This window comes from Dreissena polymorpha, chromosome 9, assembly GCF_020536995.1.
Source record: "Dreissena polymorpha isolate Duluth1 chromosome 9, UMN_Dpol_1.0, whole genome shotgun sequence".
In the NCBI taxonomy this organism is placed as follows: domain Eukaryota; kingdom Metazoa; phylum Mollusca; class Bivalvia; order Myida; family Dreissenidae; genus Dreissena; species Dreissena polymorpha.
In genome coordinates this window covers 18,734,852-18,749,130 of record NC_068363.1, presented here as the reverse complement: position 1 = coordinate 18,749,130, position 14,279 = coordinate 18,734,852, and the positions used below count along the sequence as shown (strand labels likewise).

General features: G+C 34.8%; 1 protein-coding gene and 1 long non-coding RNA gene across 6 annotated transcripts in view; one reads left to right on the top strand and one right to left on the bottom strand.

Annotated features, from left to right (window-relative positions):
- The window catches only part of LOC127844572 (uncharacterized), a 29,241-nt gene extending 27,642 nt beyond the window's left edge, over nucleotides 1-1,599 (bottom strand). Inside the window, exons 1-2 of the long non-coding RNA XR_008032820.1 lie at nucleotides 1,548-1,599; nucleotides 1,237-1,359 (exon numbers count right to left, since the gene is read on the bottom strand). This is a non-coding gene — a long non-coding RNA (uncharacterized LOC127844572). The remainder of the gene's footprint in view (nucleotides 1-1,236; nucleotides 1,360-1,547) is intronic.
- A 4,538-nt stretch (nucleotides 1,600-6,137) lies between these two features.
- LOC127844571 (poly [ADP-ribose] polymerase 2-like) overlaps nucleotides 6,138-14,279 on the top strand; it is a 42,150-nt gene continuing 34,008 nt past the window's right edge. For all 5 annotated transcript variants that reach the window (XR_008032819.1, XR_008032818.1, XR_008032817.1 and 2 more), the window contains exons 1-3: nucleotides 6,138-6,214; nucleotides 12,391-12,548; nucleotides 12,703-12,826. Coding sequence is in view for 1 of the 5 variants with exons in the window: in XM_052374929.1 (XP_052230889.1) it covers nucleotides 6,196-6,214; nucleotides 12,391-12,548; nucleotides 12,703-12,826 (301 nt within the window). In the remaining 4 variants the exon portion in view is untranslated. The remainder of the gene's footprint in view (nucleotides 6,215-12,390; nucleotides 12,549-12,702; nucleotides 12,827-14,279) is intronic.

The window sequence follows — 14,279 nt, the reverse complement described above, 5'->3', positions numbered from 1 at the left end:
TGAATCAAATTTTTTAATTTTATATTTATTCATTTGAGAAAAACAAAGTGACCAGTTTATAATTTATTATAAAACGATATAACGTTATCAGAATACATGTATCTTCATAAATATCTTTTTTCAATTAAAACTTGCAAACATGCACGGATATGAAAAAGTATCAATCAAGACTTGTAGTTATCTAATACAGAGTACCTGTATGATAACATCTAACATAAATATAACAATTATAGACTATCATTATTTATGAACTAATATTATTCAGACTCATTTGTTATTTTTGAAAGTCTGGCTTTTCGAAGAAAAAAAAACGCGATAAAAAACAAACATTTGGGCTCAAAAGAGACAATGCCCAAAAATTCAAAGCCTAATAATGGTATATATAATACTGTATGATAAAATGTGGTGATTGATTTATTGAAAATTATATTTACTGCTATAAAGTTCCATATAATTTTCGATAACAACTAAAACAGTAATTAGTATTTAACCCTTTGCATGCTGGGAAATGTCGTCTGCAGAATTTCTAAAATTAGCATTTTCTTCGATTTTTTTTCAAAGAATACTATCAGAATAGCAAACAGTTTGGATCCTGATGAGACACCACGTTCTGTGGCGTCTCATCTGCATCCAAACTGTTTGCAAAGGCATTTAAAATTCGGTTCCCGCACTGAAAGGGTTAACAAATACTTATTTATTAAAAAATCATAGCAATTCCTTTTCTGCAGGATTAAAATATTTAAAAGCAGTCTGGATATAAAATGTATTCATGAATAGTTGAATACCTTTTAAAATGCACTACCTTTGCATTTAGCAAATAAGTAAATTGCTAGAACATTGAACCAGTTAATGCAAAAAACAATATTAGTGTACCTTCTTATGTAACAAATGATACACAAAGTCAGTAAAATCCATTTATATCCATCTAGATAGTATCTTTACAAGAAGACACACACCATTTTTAACATTAATGTTGATGTTATAGGCAATAAAACTCCCTTTTATTTGCTATAACATGCTTTAACATCTTTCAATTAAAGAAACATTATTAACAATTTTTACCCCCTGTATTTTATGTGTTTAAATAAAACTTTGTAATCTATTTCCAGAAGGCGTACACACAGTTGCCTTACAATTTACTTGTTTCGCTCCAATGCAATCCATCAGAACGCAATATTCAAATAATCTAACAAACCCAGCAAAAGATGTATTATATCTCCCAAAACATAATTATACCTTGTAAGTACATAATATCGATGGTAAGTGACGTTGGTTATGGCCACTTCATAGCTGGTTACACACCACTGATCAAACAGCCTCGTACTTAACTTCAAATGACAAGTGTCAATACATCCATCTCTGAAGAAAAAAGATAATAAAAGTATGAAAAGAACAATTTACAATTAATCACAACTTAAAAATAATATACAGCCTAAATATGTAAATAACAAAAATATCCTGTGGTAGTCTACACGAATCACAATTTTGCAATCATTTTATGCTTAAAAAAATCATTGTATTAAAATGATGTTAATAAAGATTGAAACCATATTTGTATCTTTGTTGTTCACTTTGATTCATGACCATGTAGTAGAAACAGGGATATTGAGATGTTGTACATTTACCTTAACAAGAGCACTACGCAGATGCTGACATTTGGATGAGTAGCAAAGCTCTGACTTTTTGAACTATTTGGTATATATATGGGCCATGCTCTGTGAACAGGGGGTTTAATGCATGTGCGTAAAGTGTCGTCCCAGAGTAGTCTGTGCAGACTTATCAGGGACATCACTTTCCGCTTTTATGATATTTTTATTTTAAAGAAACTCTAATTAACAAAACTTATGTTTAGTCGGAAAGTGTCGACCCTGATTAGCCTGTGCAGACTGCTATATATATAGACAGCTAAAAACAACAAACTCCTTATTGCAGCACTTAATAAAAGTAAAAATATAAGGAATTCACTCACTGAAATGTCCAAATGCTATATATGAAAAACATAAATTTGCAATACCGGGAGCTTACTAATTCATGAATGCTATTTGTTTGAGAGTATCAAACAGAATTTAAAGAACTATAAAAATGTCTAAGTAATTTCTGTCATCACTTAATTATTCAGTACAATTATTGTTTTACCATGCCTTATCATTTCCTTAACAAGTAAACAGCCATGAAGTTGTTAAATAGTTTGGCTTCCATCATAGTATTTTTTTATAAATTTGTTATAACAAAAGGGCCATTGGCCCTAAAGGGCACATCTGAGTTCTAAATGAAATAAAGTATTCTGAGATTGTGGAGTTCAGAAAAGTAAAAGTACTTTATGAAATAAATATTTGAGCCGCATTCTGAGAAAACTGGGCATAATGCATGTGCATAAAGTGTCGTTCCAGAGAGGAGAGGTGCCCCCTTATTTTAAAGGGGGCGGAGAAGTGCTCTCCCATCAAATCTGGAGGGGCAGATAAGTGCCCCCCTGTCAGAATTAAGTAGGCGCTTATCTGCCCCCCCCCCCCTCACAATAATTCAAGGGGCGGATAAGTGCCCCCCCTGAGTCTGGTCAGCTTCAAGAACCATGAAACGTCGGGCATCATCATCACACCTCTTTACCATAAACAGTTACTCAAACAACAATTGTTTCTCATAAGAAGATCAATGCAAATGGTGAGCAATCAATTACTTATGGCAAGTAAGTAGTGAAAACAAAACCCGTTACACATTTTATGTGGTAACAATTTAATTTCAGTACAAGTATATTTCCAGTTATCGTGATAATATAATTTAAGTCCCTTTGTATGCATCTGCACCATTCACTAAACATGAATGCCATGTAAACGTCGTGTTTTAATAAGAGCGCAAAACATAGTCTAGTTCCACGCAGGAGAAGCATGCGTGTTAAAACAGACCATGTGTCGTAACTAAATATAGACTTGAAACTCATTACATGTAGTACATGTAGTACTTATGAATGAAAAAATAAATCGGAAATAATACACACAATAAGATAGTAGTAACCCATTAAAATATAAAAAAATGCGTAAATTTACAAATAATAAATTAAGTTAAATTGGTAAAATGGATGCCTATATTTAAGTTAGCAGACAATTGTCTACAGTATACATGTATATAGGCATCCATTTTGCCATGTTTTGCAATATTTAGGACTTGAAGAAAAAAGTGTAGTCAAATTTGCAATCAATTTATTTATTTTTATGTCAGTAGTGACGGTTCCCTTGCAATTCTAGCTTTGTCGCTGGGAAAATTCCCATTGAATCGTCTACTTGTTTTCCTTTTTCTTGGTGAAGGAGACACTTTTGTAACATAGCTTTCATCATTTAGGGGGCACTTATCCAGGTTATCAATTCTGACAAGAGGGCACTTCTCCGCCCCATATTTTTTAGCAAGAGGGCAGGGCCCTCGATTTGCATTTTTTATGCAATTTCCCCCATGAAAAAAGTATTCTTTTTTCCCTTATTTTGTGAAAATAATTCCGCCTTGAAAAACAAACGAAAAAACAAATTAAAAACCTGTAACGCTGAACAGATATTGTTAGTGTTTTCTAGCCTCATTGATACTGCTGTAGACGGGAAATAGAACGTTTCGCGCACCAGCATGATTTATACATCTACACCGTTTCGGGATAATAAAAAGTCATACCGAAAAAAGATTACAAACAAAACAATTTCTTCCTGCTTAAAAAGAATTTTCTTTTTACGACCGAGTCATCAAATGACAAGTCGATTGAAATTGAAGATGAACAAGTATGAACAAGAGTCTGTGCAAAATCATGAAACAGACTGTCACACAAATGCATTGACGACTGCGATCAGATGTGTTTTTTCAATAATTATTTGAGCACTGATAATTGTGACTTGCCATTAATAAAGGACCATGTTTGTGGGTAATACAGGAGAAATACTGCTGGAACAACAGAAGTTTCACCTCTTCATTATATTTACATTCACTTTATAGTACATCATTACAGTATAGGTTTATATGAGTATCAAATATAACAAGGCTATTGTCAAGCAATATGGTCCTCTACCGGCTCCACCATTGTCAGAAATTCCACCATTTTCAGATTTTTTTGTGTTTTTGGTTGCCATAGCAACCACAATTTTTGACTTAAGAACAAAATGAAATGACGTGCATAATGTCCATATTACCATCTATCCATGTTGCAAGTTTCATGAAAAAATATTAAAAACTTTTAAAGTTATCGCAGGATCCAGAAAACCACCTTTTTCAGCAGTATTTCTAGTCCATTTGTTGCCATAGCAACCAGAATTTTTGACGTAGGAACATAATGAAATGACATGCATAATGTCCATATTGCCATCTATCCATGTTTCAAGTTTCAGGAAAAAATATTAAGAACTTTTAAAGTTATCGCAGGATCCAGAAAAGTGTGACAGACAGACTCACAGACAGACAGACAGACACACAGAGCGCAAACCATAAGTCCCACCGGTGAAACTGGTAGGGGACAATAAATTATAAAAAAAAACAATGAATTAAGTGCAAACATGTACACAAAAATGAAGTAATGAGAGAGTTAAAACAAGACTATTGCCAAGCAATATATGTCTCCTACCGGCTCAACCATTGTCAGAAATTTCACCATTGTCAGATTTTTTTATATTTGTTGTCATAGCAGGGCCCTTAATCCAATTTAGGGAAGCGGGTCGCTACCCTCATGAGGGGGAATTTTCGCGGCATTTCCCTTTTTGGGGGATTTTTTTTACTTACTTAGACTCTCATTATTACATTTGTACATGTTTGCACTATATTAATTTCTTTTTTCATAATTAAGTATGTTTGAAAAGATTAAATTGAAATAGAATTGAGATGAAATAATAATTTTTTTTTTTTTTTTTTTTTTTTTTTTTTTAAATCGGGGAATTTTTCCCACCAAAAAGGGAAAAAAATATACTATTCAGGAGAGGGACAAATTTCGGCCTCAGATTTGATAGATTGAGGGCCCTGCATAGAAACCAGAATTTTTGACGTAGGAACAAATGAAATTACGTGCATAATGTCCATATTGCCATCTATCCATGTTTCAAGTTTCATGAAAAAATATGAAGAACTTTCAAAGTTATCAAAGGATCCAGAAAACCACCTTTTTCAACAGTATTTCTAGCCTATTTGTTGCCATAGCAACCAGAATTTTTGACGTAGGAACAAAATGAAATGACGTGCATAATGTCCATATTACCATCTATCCATGTTTTAAGTTTCATGAAAAAATATGGACAACTTTTAAAGGTATTGCAGGATCCAGACAGACAGACAGACTCACAGATGCCCTGAGCGCAAACCATCGCAAGTCCCTCCGGTGAAACTGGTAGGGGACAAAAATCACCCATCAAAGGTAATCGGCGCAAAAATTCCCTCTCATGAGGGATGAGGGTGTCTTCCCCTGGCCGCGAGAGGGCCCTGGAGGGCAGTTCTCAGTGCAATAAAAACAGTGAGGGGGCTAATATCCTCCCAGTGAAAAAATCTTTGAGGGGGCACTTCTGGGGAGGGGGGGGGGGGCCTATCCTAGACTCGTCTAAATAGTAAATGCATTTCACCAAGACTGACTTTATTAGCCATTTAACTTTATAGTCCAACAGACCTTTTTATCATAAAAAATGTCAAGGTCCCTTCTGAGTTATAATACTTGGCTTATTTATTGCCCATACTACGGTATTACAATACTACGATATAACAATAATAGCTAAATAGGAGTTAATTAATTGCAAGTGATATGTTTGATAAAAAATCATAAACTTTGTAGATTTGTACAACACTTTCAAATTCAAAATCATCCTTTCAAATAAATAATTATTCAATGTACGACTATTGATAAAAAGATCAAAAAATGAAATAATATTAACGAGAAATAATGGTTAATGAAAATATATAAATTACTTACCACAGGCCATACAAATGGCAAGCTATTTAAAAAGGGAGATCATAAAATGTGACTGGCTGTAATTTGCAAACGGAAAATATTTAATATTTAAACACAAATATCGTGATATTCCTGTAGTATCGTATATATTTTATAAACTGTAATACAAATATTTAAATAAAGTTCGTTTTGATGCATTGATTCAAGACAAAATCCTAATATAATTTCAAATAATTTCGTTCAAACCCGCTAAACAGTAGCAAAGAAAAACGCAAACATAGCGGAAAATTTAAACACTGAATATGGGGCCCAAAAGAAGCGGTAAACACATCTTTAACATTTAATTCAATATGATTTAGCGGGTTTTCTTTCAACATAGCTGTATGTTTTAGATTTTGTGTGTTTTGTTTCACTTTACTCATGCTTTGGCTTTTGTTTACTGGGTGGTATCATGTCGGTGCGAGTATAATATTTTACCCGATTAATATATCACATATCAGGTCCCAATATACTAAATAGTTTCCCTATATAATATAATGTAAAAGCGACAACTTTGAGCGAAAATAAATGCAACATTTTGCACATAGAGACCCCCATAACCATACCATTTCTTAAAGGCCATTCTAAGCGGAATCGATTTATGCAATAAAAAAGATATGTCATGTTCAAACCAAAAAAGAACTTGATGCTTATCAAAATCAACTGTTTTTGCAACTTTTTTTCGGCCGTTTCTTAGTGGAATGTAACCTCCAAGTTTATCAATTTTCAGAGATTTGGTCGTGAACACCTATTTAATATGCCCTACCATTATCTCCGAAAGATAAAACCCGAACAATGGTTTAAGATGTAAAACATGCCTTCAAGTCAACTACGATATGTTTTTAGAGAGTACAGTCCTACATGAAACGAGTATTTAGTATATTGTAACCTATAAGACAACGTTTACTGTTATCATCGCGAAAAATAAGCACTTCTCCAAACTTATAAACCTATTTTCTATGTGCATGCCAAATTTCAGACCGATCTTTCACGTAGAAATGCATGAAAATGCATTTTATTATAATGCCTGATAAGCCATCTGGCTTTTGCTGTCGGAGCTTTGATTTATAACGGGCGTTCAGGAGTAAAACGATTACTCTAAATAATAACAATCAGTCAAAATACTGGAATAGTGTTACAAGCTATTAAGAAAAAGAAGTAAACAAGTATTCAAACATGTTCATGAGTTCTTTCAGCACAAATTGTTGCGATTTGAAATGCTCAAGACGAGTTTTTGTATGGTTTTTCTCTTATTTTCCTCTGAAAACACATTTTTTTTCTTAAAAACTCCCAATGCTCCTTAAATTCATGAAACAAAAGCATTTATTCCGTGAAATTTTCCAAAACAGGTAATATCCCACCCCAAAAATGATGATTTTCTGTAAATACAGCTCCTTTGTGACTAGGCCAGGTTTGCGTTTAGGTCACAATATACGAAATAGTTTCCTTATATAATTCAATGTAAAAGCGACAACTTTGAGCAAAAATAAATGCAACATTTTGCACATAGAGACCCCCATAACCATACCTTTTCTTAAAGGCCATTCTAAGCAGAATCGATTTATGCAATAAAAAAGATATGTCATGTTCAAACCAAAAAAGAACTTGACGCTAATCAAAATCGACTGTTTTTGCAACTTTTTTTTTGTCCGTTTCTTAGTGGAATGTAACCTTTTTCAGTGCAAGGCTTTAGGTGACAATATACTAAAAGATTTCCTACACAAATTCAATGTGAAAGCAATAACTTTAACAAAAAATAAAGTCAAACTTTTGCGCATAGACATCCCCATAACCATACCTTTTCTTAAAGAGCATTCCAAGCCGCAATGATTTAAACAATAAGAAAGGGGGGTCATACGTTATGCAAGAAAGAACTCGACGCGAATCAGCGGTCACTGTTTTATGGCCATCTATTTACCGGCTTCGTACCAGTTGAGAAGGATTTCCCGCCATCTGTCAAAGTCTCATGTAGTCTCCAACCTTCAAGCAAAAGAGTGAATTTCTGTTAAACATCAATGTTTTCCCTACCACATGCACAAAGAATCATTCTAAAATAAAGCCATGGCAAGTGCCCCTACAGAGAATTGTGTCTTCTTATAAATGATGTTCATGTTTTTAGAGAGTATAGCATTGCACTCCAAAATATTTTTACTATATTGTAACCTAAAGGAGAAATTTATTCTGATTAAAATGTGTTTTTCTTGCATATTATTATCTTCATATGCATATTGCAGCAAAATATTAAGTTTGGCTGGATTATCTGTCCATTTGGCCATTTTATATCATATTTTCACACGCGGGTGATTTCGGTCAGAAGAAGGCAATTTTAGGCCTGTTAAAGCTTAAATGTCCCTTTAAGATTTAAAGCTGTTGTGTTCAATATATGCAACAAAATACCAAAACAAACCAAATGGACAGGCACGTGAGGCTTATGCAGGGTGGGGAAAGAATAAATTTGTTAGATATTTTCCCTCAAAGCAATTTTGATAATGCCTTTTTTGTTCTTTTTTTTTAAATCATCCCAAAAATGTCAACTCAAAGCAAAAAAAAATCCAATTTCATCACAGACAATAAGCAAATTGGTGAAAATGAGAGATCAAAGATACGTTGAAGTGTAGAAATCAATAAGCTTCCAATAACTTGTTGTTTCGCACCAATAAAAGCGTGAAATCTTCAAAGCGCCTTGGTGCTAGGAGCCAATTTGTTTACCAGCTGCCAATGATATATTCTAGCATATAATGTCATGGGTGCCTTTAAACTGCAGAAGATGGTCAATATTCACTGCCAGCTCTCATTAAGAGGTCAAAGAGAATACAAATTTTCATATTTTGGGCACAAAATAAGTACTTTTGACTATTTTTATGGTGGCAATCTGGTCAAAATGGGGCTTCATAACCGAGCCAAAGACAAAAATGCTCATTATGGGGGTTTAGAATGGAAGGAAAGGTTAAAATGAACAAGACACACACATGTAGGAAAGCCTTATAAGCTTAGAAATGAGGTTTCATGTTGTAACAGGGGCAGAAAGGCAGCTCAGATCAGTGCAAGCTTCCTGAAAGGGGTTTCTGGTACTTCTTCTGGGGACACAGCTTCCCGCAGAATTCTCAACACAACACATATCATTGATCCATGTCACCTTTGTATGCAAAGACAAGTGAATAAGGTCAATACTTCCCTTAAATCACTGAATGAGAGAAGCATGTACCAAATAAAAAACAAAACTGGTTGCTGAAATGCCAAATTTTGGCAAAAAGATCCCTCTAAGCTAAATGATGAAGGGGACACTTGCTACAACAATCCTATGTTTAAGTCGGACGCCACATCCTTTCAAGCCGGGACCATGACTGTAAGCATATTGTGAGAAAACAATACCAAACACAAGCTAATTGTAGGGTTACAAGTAGCATATCAACTCAGATGTTCTGCATACATGCTTGGGAGCAAGGATAAACCTGTTAAGTGCCAACTTCTGCTGCCAACAAAGCACGAGCTTTACGTGTCAGGATGCGGAGCTATCGATACAAACTGCACGGGGAATTGCTCGACGGCAAGGATTTGATTGACCACAAACCATATTATGACAGTATTTCACACCTTAAACATCATAACTATGCTTATTTGCTTGTGTACATGATAATAATTTAGTATTATTACCTGTTTTCCCATCAACAACCCTTCTCCAGTTGCCCTCGGCTAAGTCCCAGACATTTCTCTATACAAAAAGGTCAAAATACCCAATAGAAATAGGTATAAAATGAAAAATGAAAATGCATTTATGTATTTTATGTGTATTTCTATGAATAATAGCAAGTAATAAAGCTTGTTATGTTCATGATTGAACTAAATATGAAAGCTGGCTCAGTTAAGCGTCTGCTGCACTGTCCAAACTGTAAAAATGTCGGCCATTCCATGTCGGTGACATGGGGCTCTGTTTGAATGTTCATGCTTTACGCACAAGCTATTGTTGCGTTACTGGATCACGGAGTCCCTGGCGTTCAATTCTGACTTAAAGTTGCACATTAACGCTTCACGTCAACCAAAATGCCTTTGAATTTACGTCGGAAAGCAATTTAGCCCTTATTCGGCTATATAAGGGTGGGGGGGTCAACTTGAAAAACAACTATTCCAGGTCAAATAATCTAAATGCATGCATTTAATGCACTTATATTCTTCTCTTTTGCTAAGAAATGACCAAAAATCTGCTTTCCCAGTCATATTTGGCACTTGCAGATGATATTTCATTTTTACCAAGAGTTAGTTTAGGTGACAATATACTAAAAGATTTCCTACACAAATTCAATGTTAAAGCAATAACTTTAACTAAAAATAAAGTCAAACTTTTGCCATAGACATCCCCATAACCATACCTTTTCTTAAAGAGCATTCCAAGCCGCAATGATTTAAACAATAAAAAAGGGGGGTCATACGTTATGCAAGAAAGAACTCGACGCGAATCAGCGGTCACTGTTTTATGGCCATCTATTTACCGGCTTCGTACCAGTTGAGAAGGATTTCCCGCCATCTGTCAAAGTCTCATGTAGTCTCCAACCTTCAAGCAAAAGAGTGAATTTCTGTTAAACATCAATGTTTTCCCTACCACATGCACAAAGAATCATTCTAAAATAAAGCCATGGCGAGTGCCCCTACAGAGAATTGTGTCTTCTTATAAATGATGTTCATGTTTTTAGAGAGTATAGCATTGCACTCCAAAATATTTTTACTATATTGTAACCTTTACTAAAGTCTCCAAGTTTATCATATTTCAGGGATTTGGTCGTGAACACCTATTTATACCCTACCATTATCCCCGAAAGAATAAACCCGAACAATGGTTTAAGATGTAAAACATGCCTTCGAGTCAACTATGATATTTATGATATTTTTTTAGAGAGTACAGCCCTACTTGAAACGAGTATTTAGTATATTGTAACCATCAGTAGAGTGCATCTGAATAGTTTATTCAGACAAACATATCAGTGTCCCATTCACAAATTCAATCTCAAGATCAGCGACATTTTGTGCCCAATTGGGAAAAGAACCAGTACCAAACAATTTGGGAAAAATAAGCGCAAACAATTAAACTGCTGTTGGCAAAATTTTGTTGAATATATAGCAGGGTGAAAATACCCGCCTCCTGGGTCTTAAAGAAACCTTTTGCAGAGTTTGTTCAACATTTGAGGGAAAGATAGCTGGGCCTTTCAGATGGGGAATTTATGTTAACTTAACCCTTTACCACTCAGGGGACAAAAATATTTCTAAACTGCACTCGTCCTGCAGGAAGAGTGCATTAAAATTTTCACTTGTCCTGCAAACACATGCTCTCGTCCTTCAAATATGTATGAAATAAAGATTGCAAAGGACTGATATTACTAATAAAGTTTCCTATATCACTTCTAAAATGCTGCTTACTCATTTATTCATGCCAGCTGATAACAAAAGAACGGGCGTTTGAATATCGCCCCCGTCCCCTTTAAAGACCGCTCGTATGTCAGACATTTTTCAGACGAAATTCAGACTGGTTTAAAAACGTATTTTGCGGTTAAATAATTCTTTAAAAATCAATACTTACAGTGAATGCAGTCAGATGGTTCCCTGTCAACGTGGACGCAAAAAGTTTACACCAAAAAGTCAATATTTACTCGGGACACTGTCTCGCATAACAACGCGCACCTGCTCTATGAAATTTACAATTACAATTTCCGGTTCATTCACGTTCTACTTTCGGAATAGATATGCTTTCAGAAAATGATTTTAATTAATGAAAAAGAGTCTTACTGGTCAGAAAAAACATTTTTACATCAGCTTTTTTCACTCGTCCTGTAGGACGAGAGCTTTAGGGAAATACACTCGTCCTTTCAAGATTTCACTCGTCAATACGAGCGGACGAGTGGAATTTTTGTCCCCTGCCACTAAGATACGTATTTTGATGTAGTTGTAGTCCCATAGAAATTTAAATTTAATTAAATACTTTCCTTACTAAATTCAAATTTTAAAGTTTCATTTTCAACCTTTAGATACAGATGAGCAGCAAACAGCATAAAACCTGAACAGACTGCGAGTTACTCGCAGGCTCTTCTGGTGTTTATGCTGTTTGCACAGAGCAGTTTTCAACTTTCCTCTGAGTGGAAAAGGGTTAATGAGCATGATTATATCAGTGTTCTCCATACAATTTTAGTAGCCATTTATATTTTCGAAGTAGGTTTTTATTGCGCTGTTTTGAATTGATATTTTTTGGAAAAGTAGCCAGCGCCAAGATTGTTAGTAACGGTGAAATCGGCTGCTGTCAGTGCTTCTGGATAACACTGATTGTATGTTTATATTCTACTTTGTTATAAGAATTAAACAAACACTTTTCTACAAATCATGAAATATATTATGCTCAATTATGGTCAAATTTGGTTCAATAAAGCTTATTTTGAAATGATTGTAATGATTTGTACTTGTTTTTTGTCTTTCAGCAAAGACAGAAAATGGTACCCCTACCAAGAAGCCAAAGCTGGAACCCAGCACTGTAGACTTCTGCTGGGAATTTGAAGGGGACAAACGGACATGGACTCAGTATGGTACATCTATGAACAAGATATTGGTGGACGCCCATTTAAAAGGAACTGCTAAGGTATTCTAAATGACTTTTTAACCAGCTTTTACGCAAGAAAGACTGTACTGTGATATTTCTTGGAAACTGATTTTTTTAAATTTTTCAACAATAAAGCTAACGTTTATTATAGAATTATTTATGGTTTGTCTAAAAATGCTTCTCAATTTAACAGGTAGATTTCAAACTTGATAATGGCCATGAGATGAGTGTAGACCTCAAGAGTAGTGTGCAAAAAAATAAGAAAACGGGCTGGGAAAGACCTGTGAGAGTTTCAGCCAAGGACCCTTCTGATGGAGGTACAGTTTGATTTTGAATCGATTTAAATGCAATTTTTTCCATTCAAATGTTCAATAATTAATGTGTTAGATAAAAGAGACCTACTTGTAATCCAGTCTTATGATAAGATTCTTATCACCATTTTGGGAATTGGATTGCGAAAAATCGTGTTGTTTTTATTAGCTCATCTATTTTTTGAAAAAAAATTATGAGCTATTGTCATCACCTTGGCGTCGGCGTCGGCGTCGGCGTCGGCGTCGGCGTTGGCGTTGGCGTTGGCGTTGGCGTCGGCGTCCGGTTAAGTTTTGCGTTTAGGTCCACTTTTCTCAGAAAGTATCAATGCTATTGCATTCAAACTTGGTACACTTACTTACTATCATGAGGGGACTGGGCAGGCAAAGTTAGATAACTCTGGCGTGCATTTTGACAGAATTATGTGCCCTTTTTATACTTAAAAAATTGAAAATTTTGGTTAAGTTTTGCGTTTAGTTCCACTTTTCTCAGTAAGTATCAATGCTATTGCATTCAAACTTGGTACACTTACTTACTATCATGAGGGGACTGGGCAGGCAAAGTTAGATAACTCTGGCATGCATTTTGACAGAATTATGTGCCCTTTTTATACTTAGAAAATTGACAATTTTGGTTAAGTTTTGTGTTTAGGTCCATTTTATTCCTTAAGCATCAAAGCTATTGCTTTCATACTTGCAACACTTACTAACTATCATAAGGGGACTGTGCAGGCAAAGTTATGTAACTCTGACTGGCATTTTGACAGAATTATGTGCCCTTTTTATACTTAGAAAATTGAAAATTTGATTAAGTTTTGTGTTTAGGTCCACTTTATTCCTACAGTATCAAAGCTATTGCTTTCATACTTGCAAGATTTATGAACTATCATAAGGGGACGGTGCAGGCAAAGTTATGTAACTCTGACTGGCATTTGGACGGAATTATGGGCCCTTTATACTTAGAAAATTGAAAATTTGGTTAAGATTTATGTTTTGGTCCACTTTACCCCTAAAGTATCATAGATATTGCTTTCATACTTGGAACACTCACAAACTATCATAAGGGTACAGTAAAAGGACAAGTTGCATAACTCTGGTTGTCATTGTTACGGAATTATGGCCCTTTTTTGACTTAGTAACTTTTAATATATGGTTATTTTTTGTGTTTCGATCCACTCGAAGTATCAAGGCTATTGCTTTCAAACTTCAAATACTTACATGCTATCATTAGGTTACTGTACCTGGCAACTTGAATTTTACTTTGACCTTTGAATGACCTTGACTCTCAAGGTCAAATTATTAAATTTTGCTAAAATTGCCATAACTTCTTTATTTATGATTAGATTTGATTGATACTTTGATGAAACTACTCTTACCTGACATACCACAATAGACTTCACCCAAACCATCCCCCGTGCCCTCCCCCCCCCTCCCCCCTCCCCCCCCCCTAATTTTTTTTTAT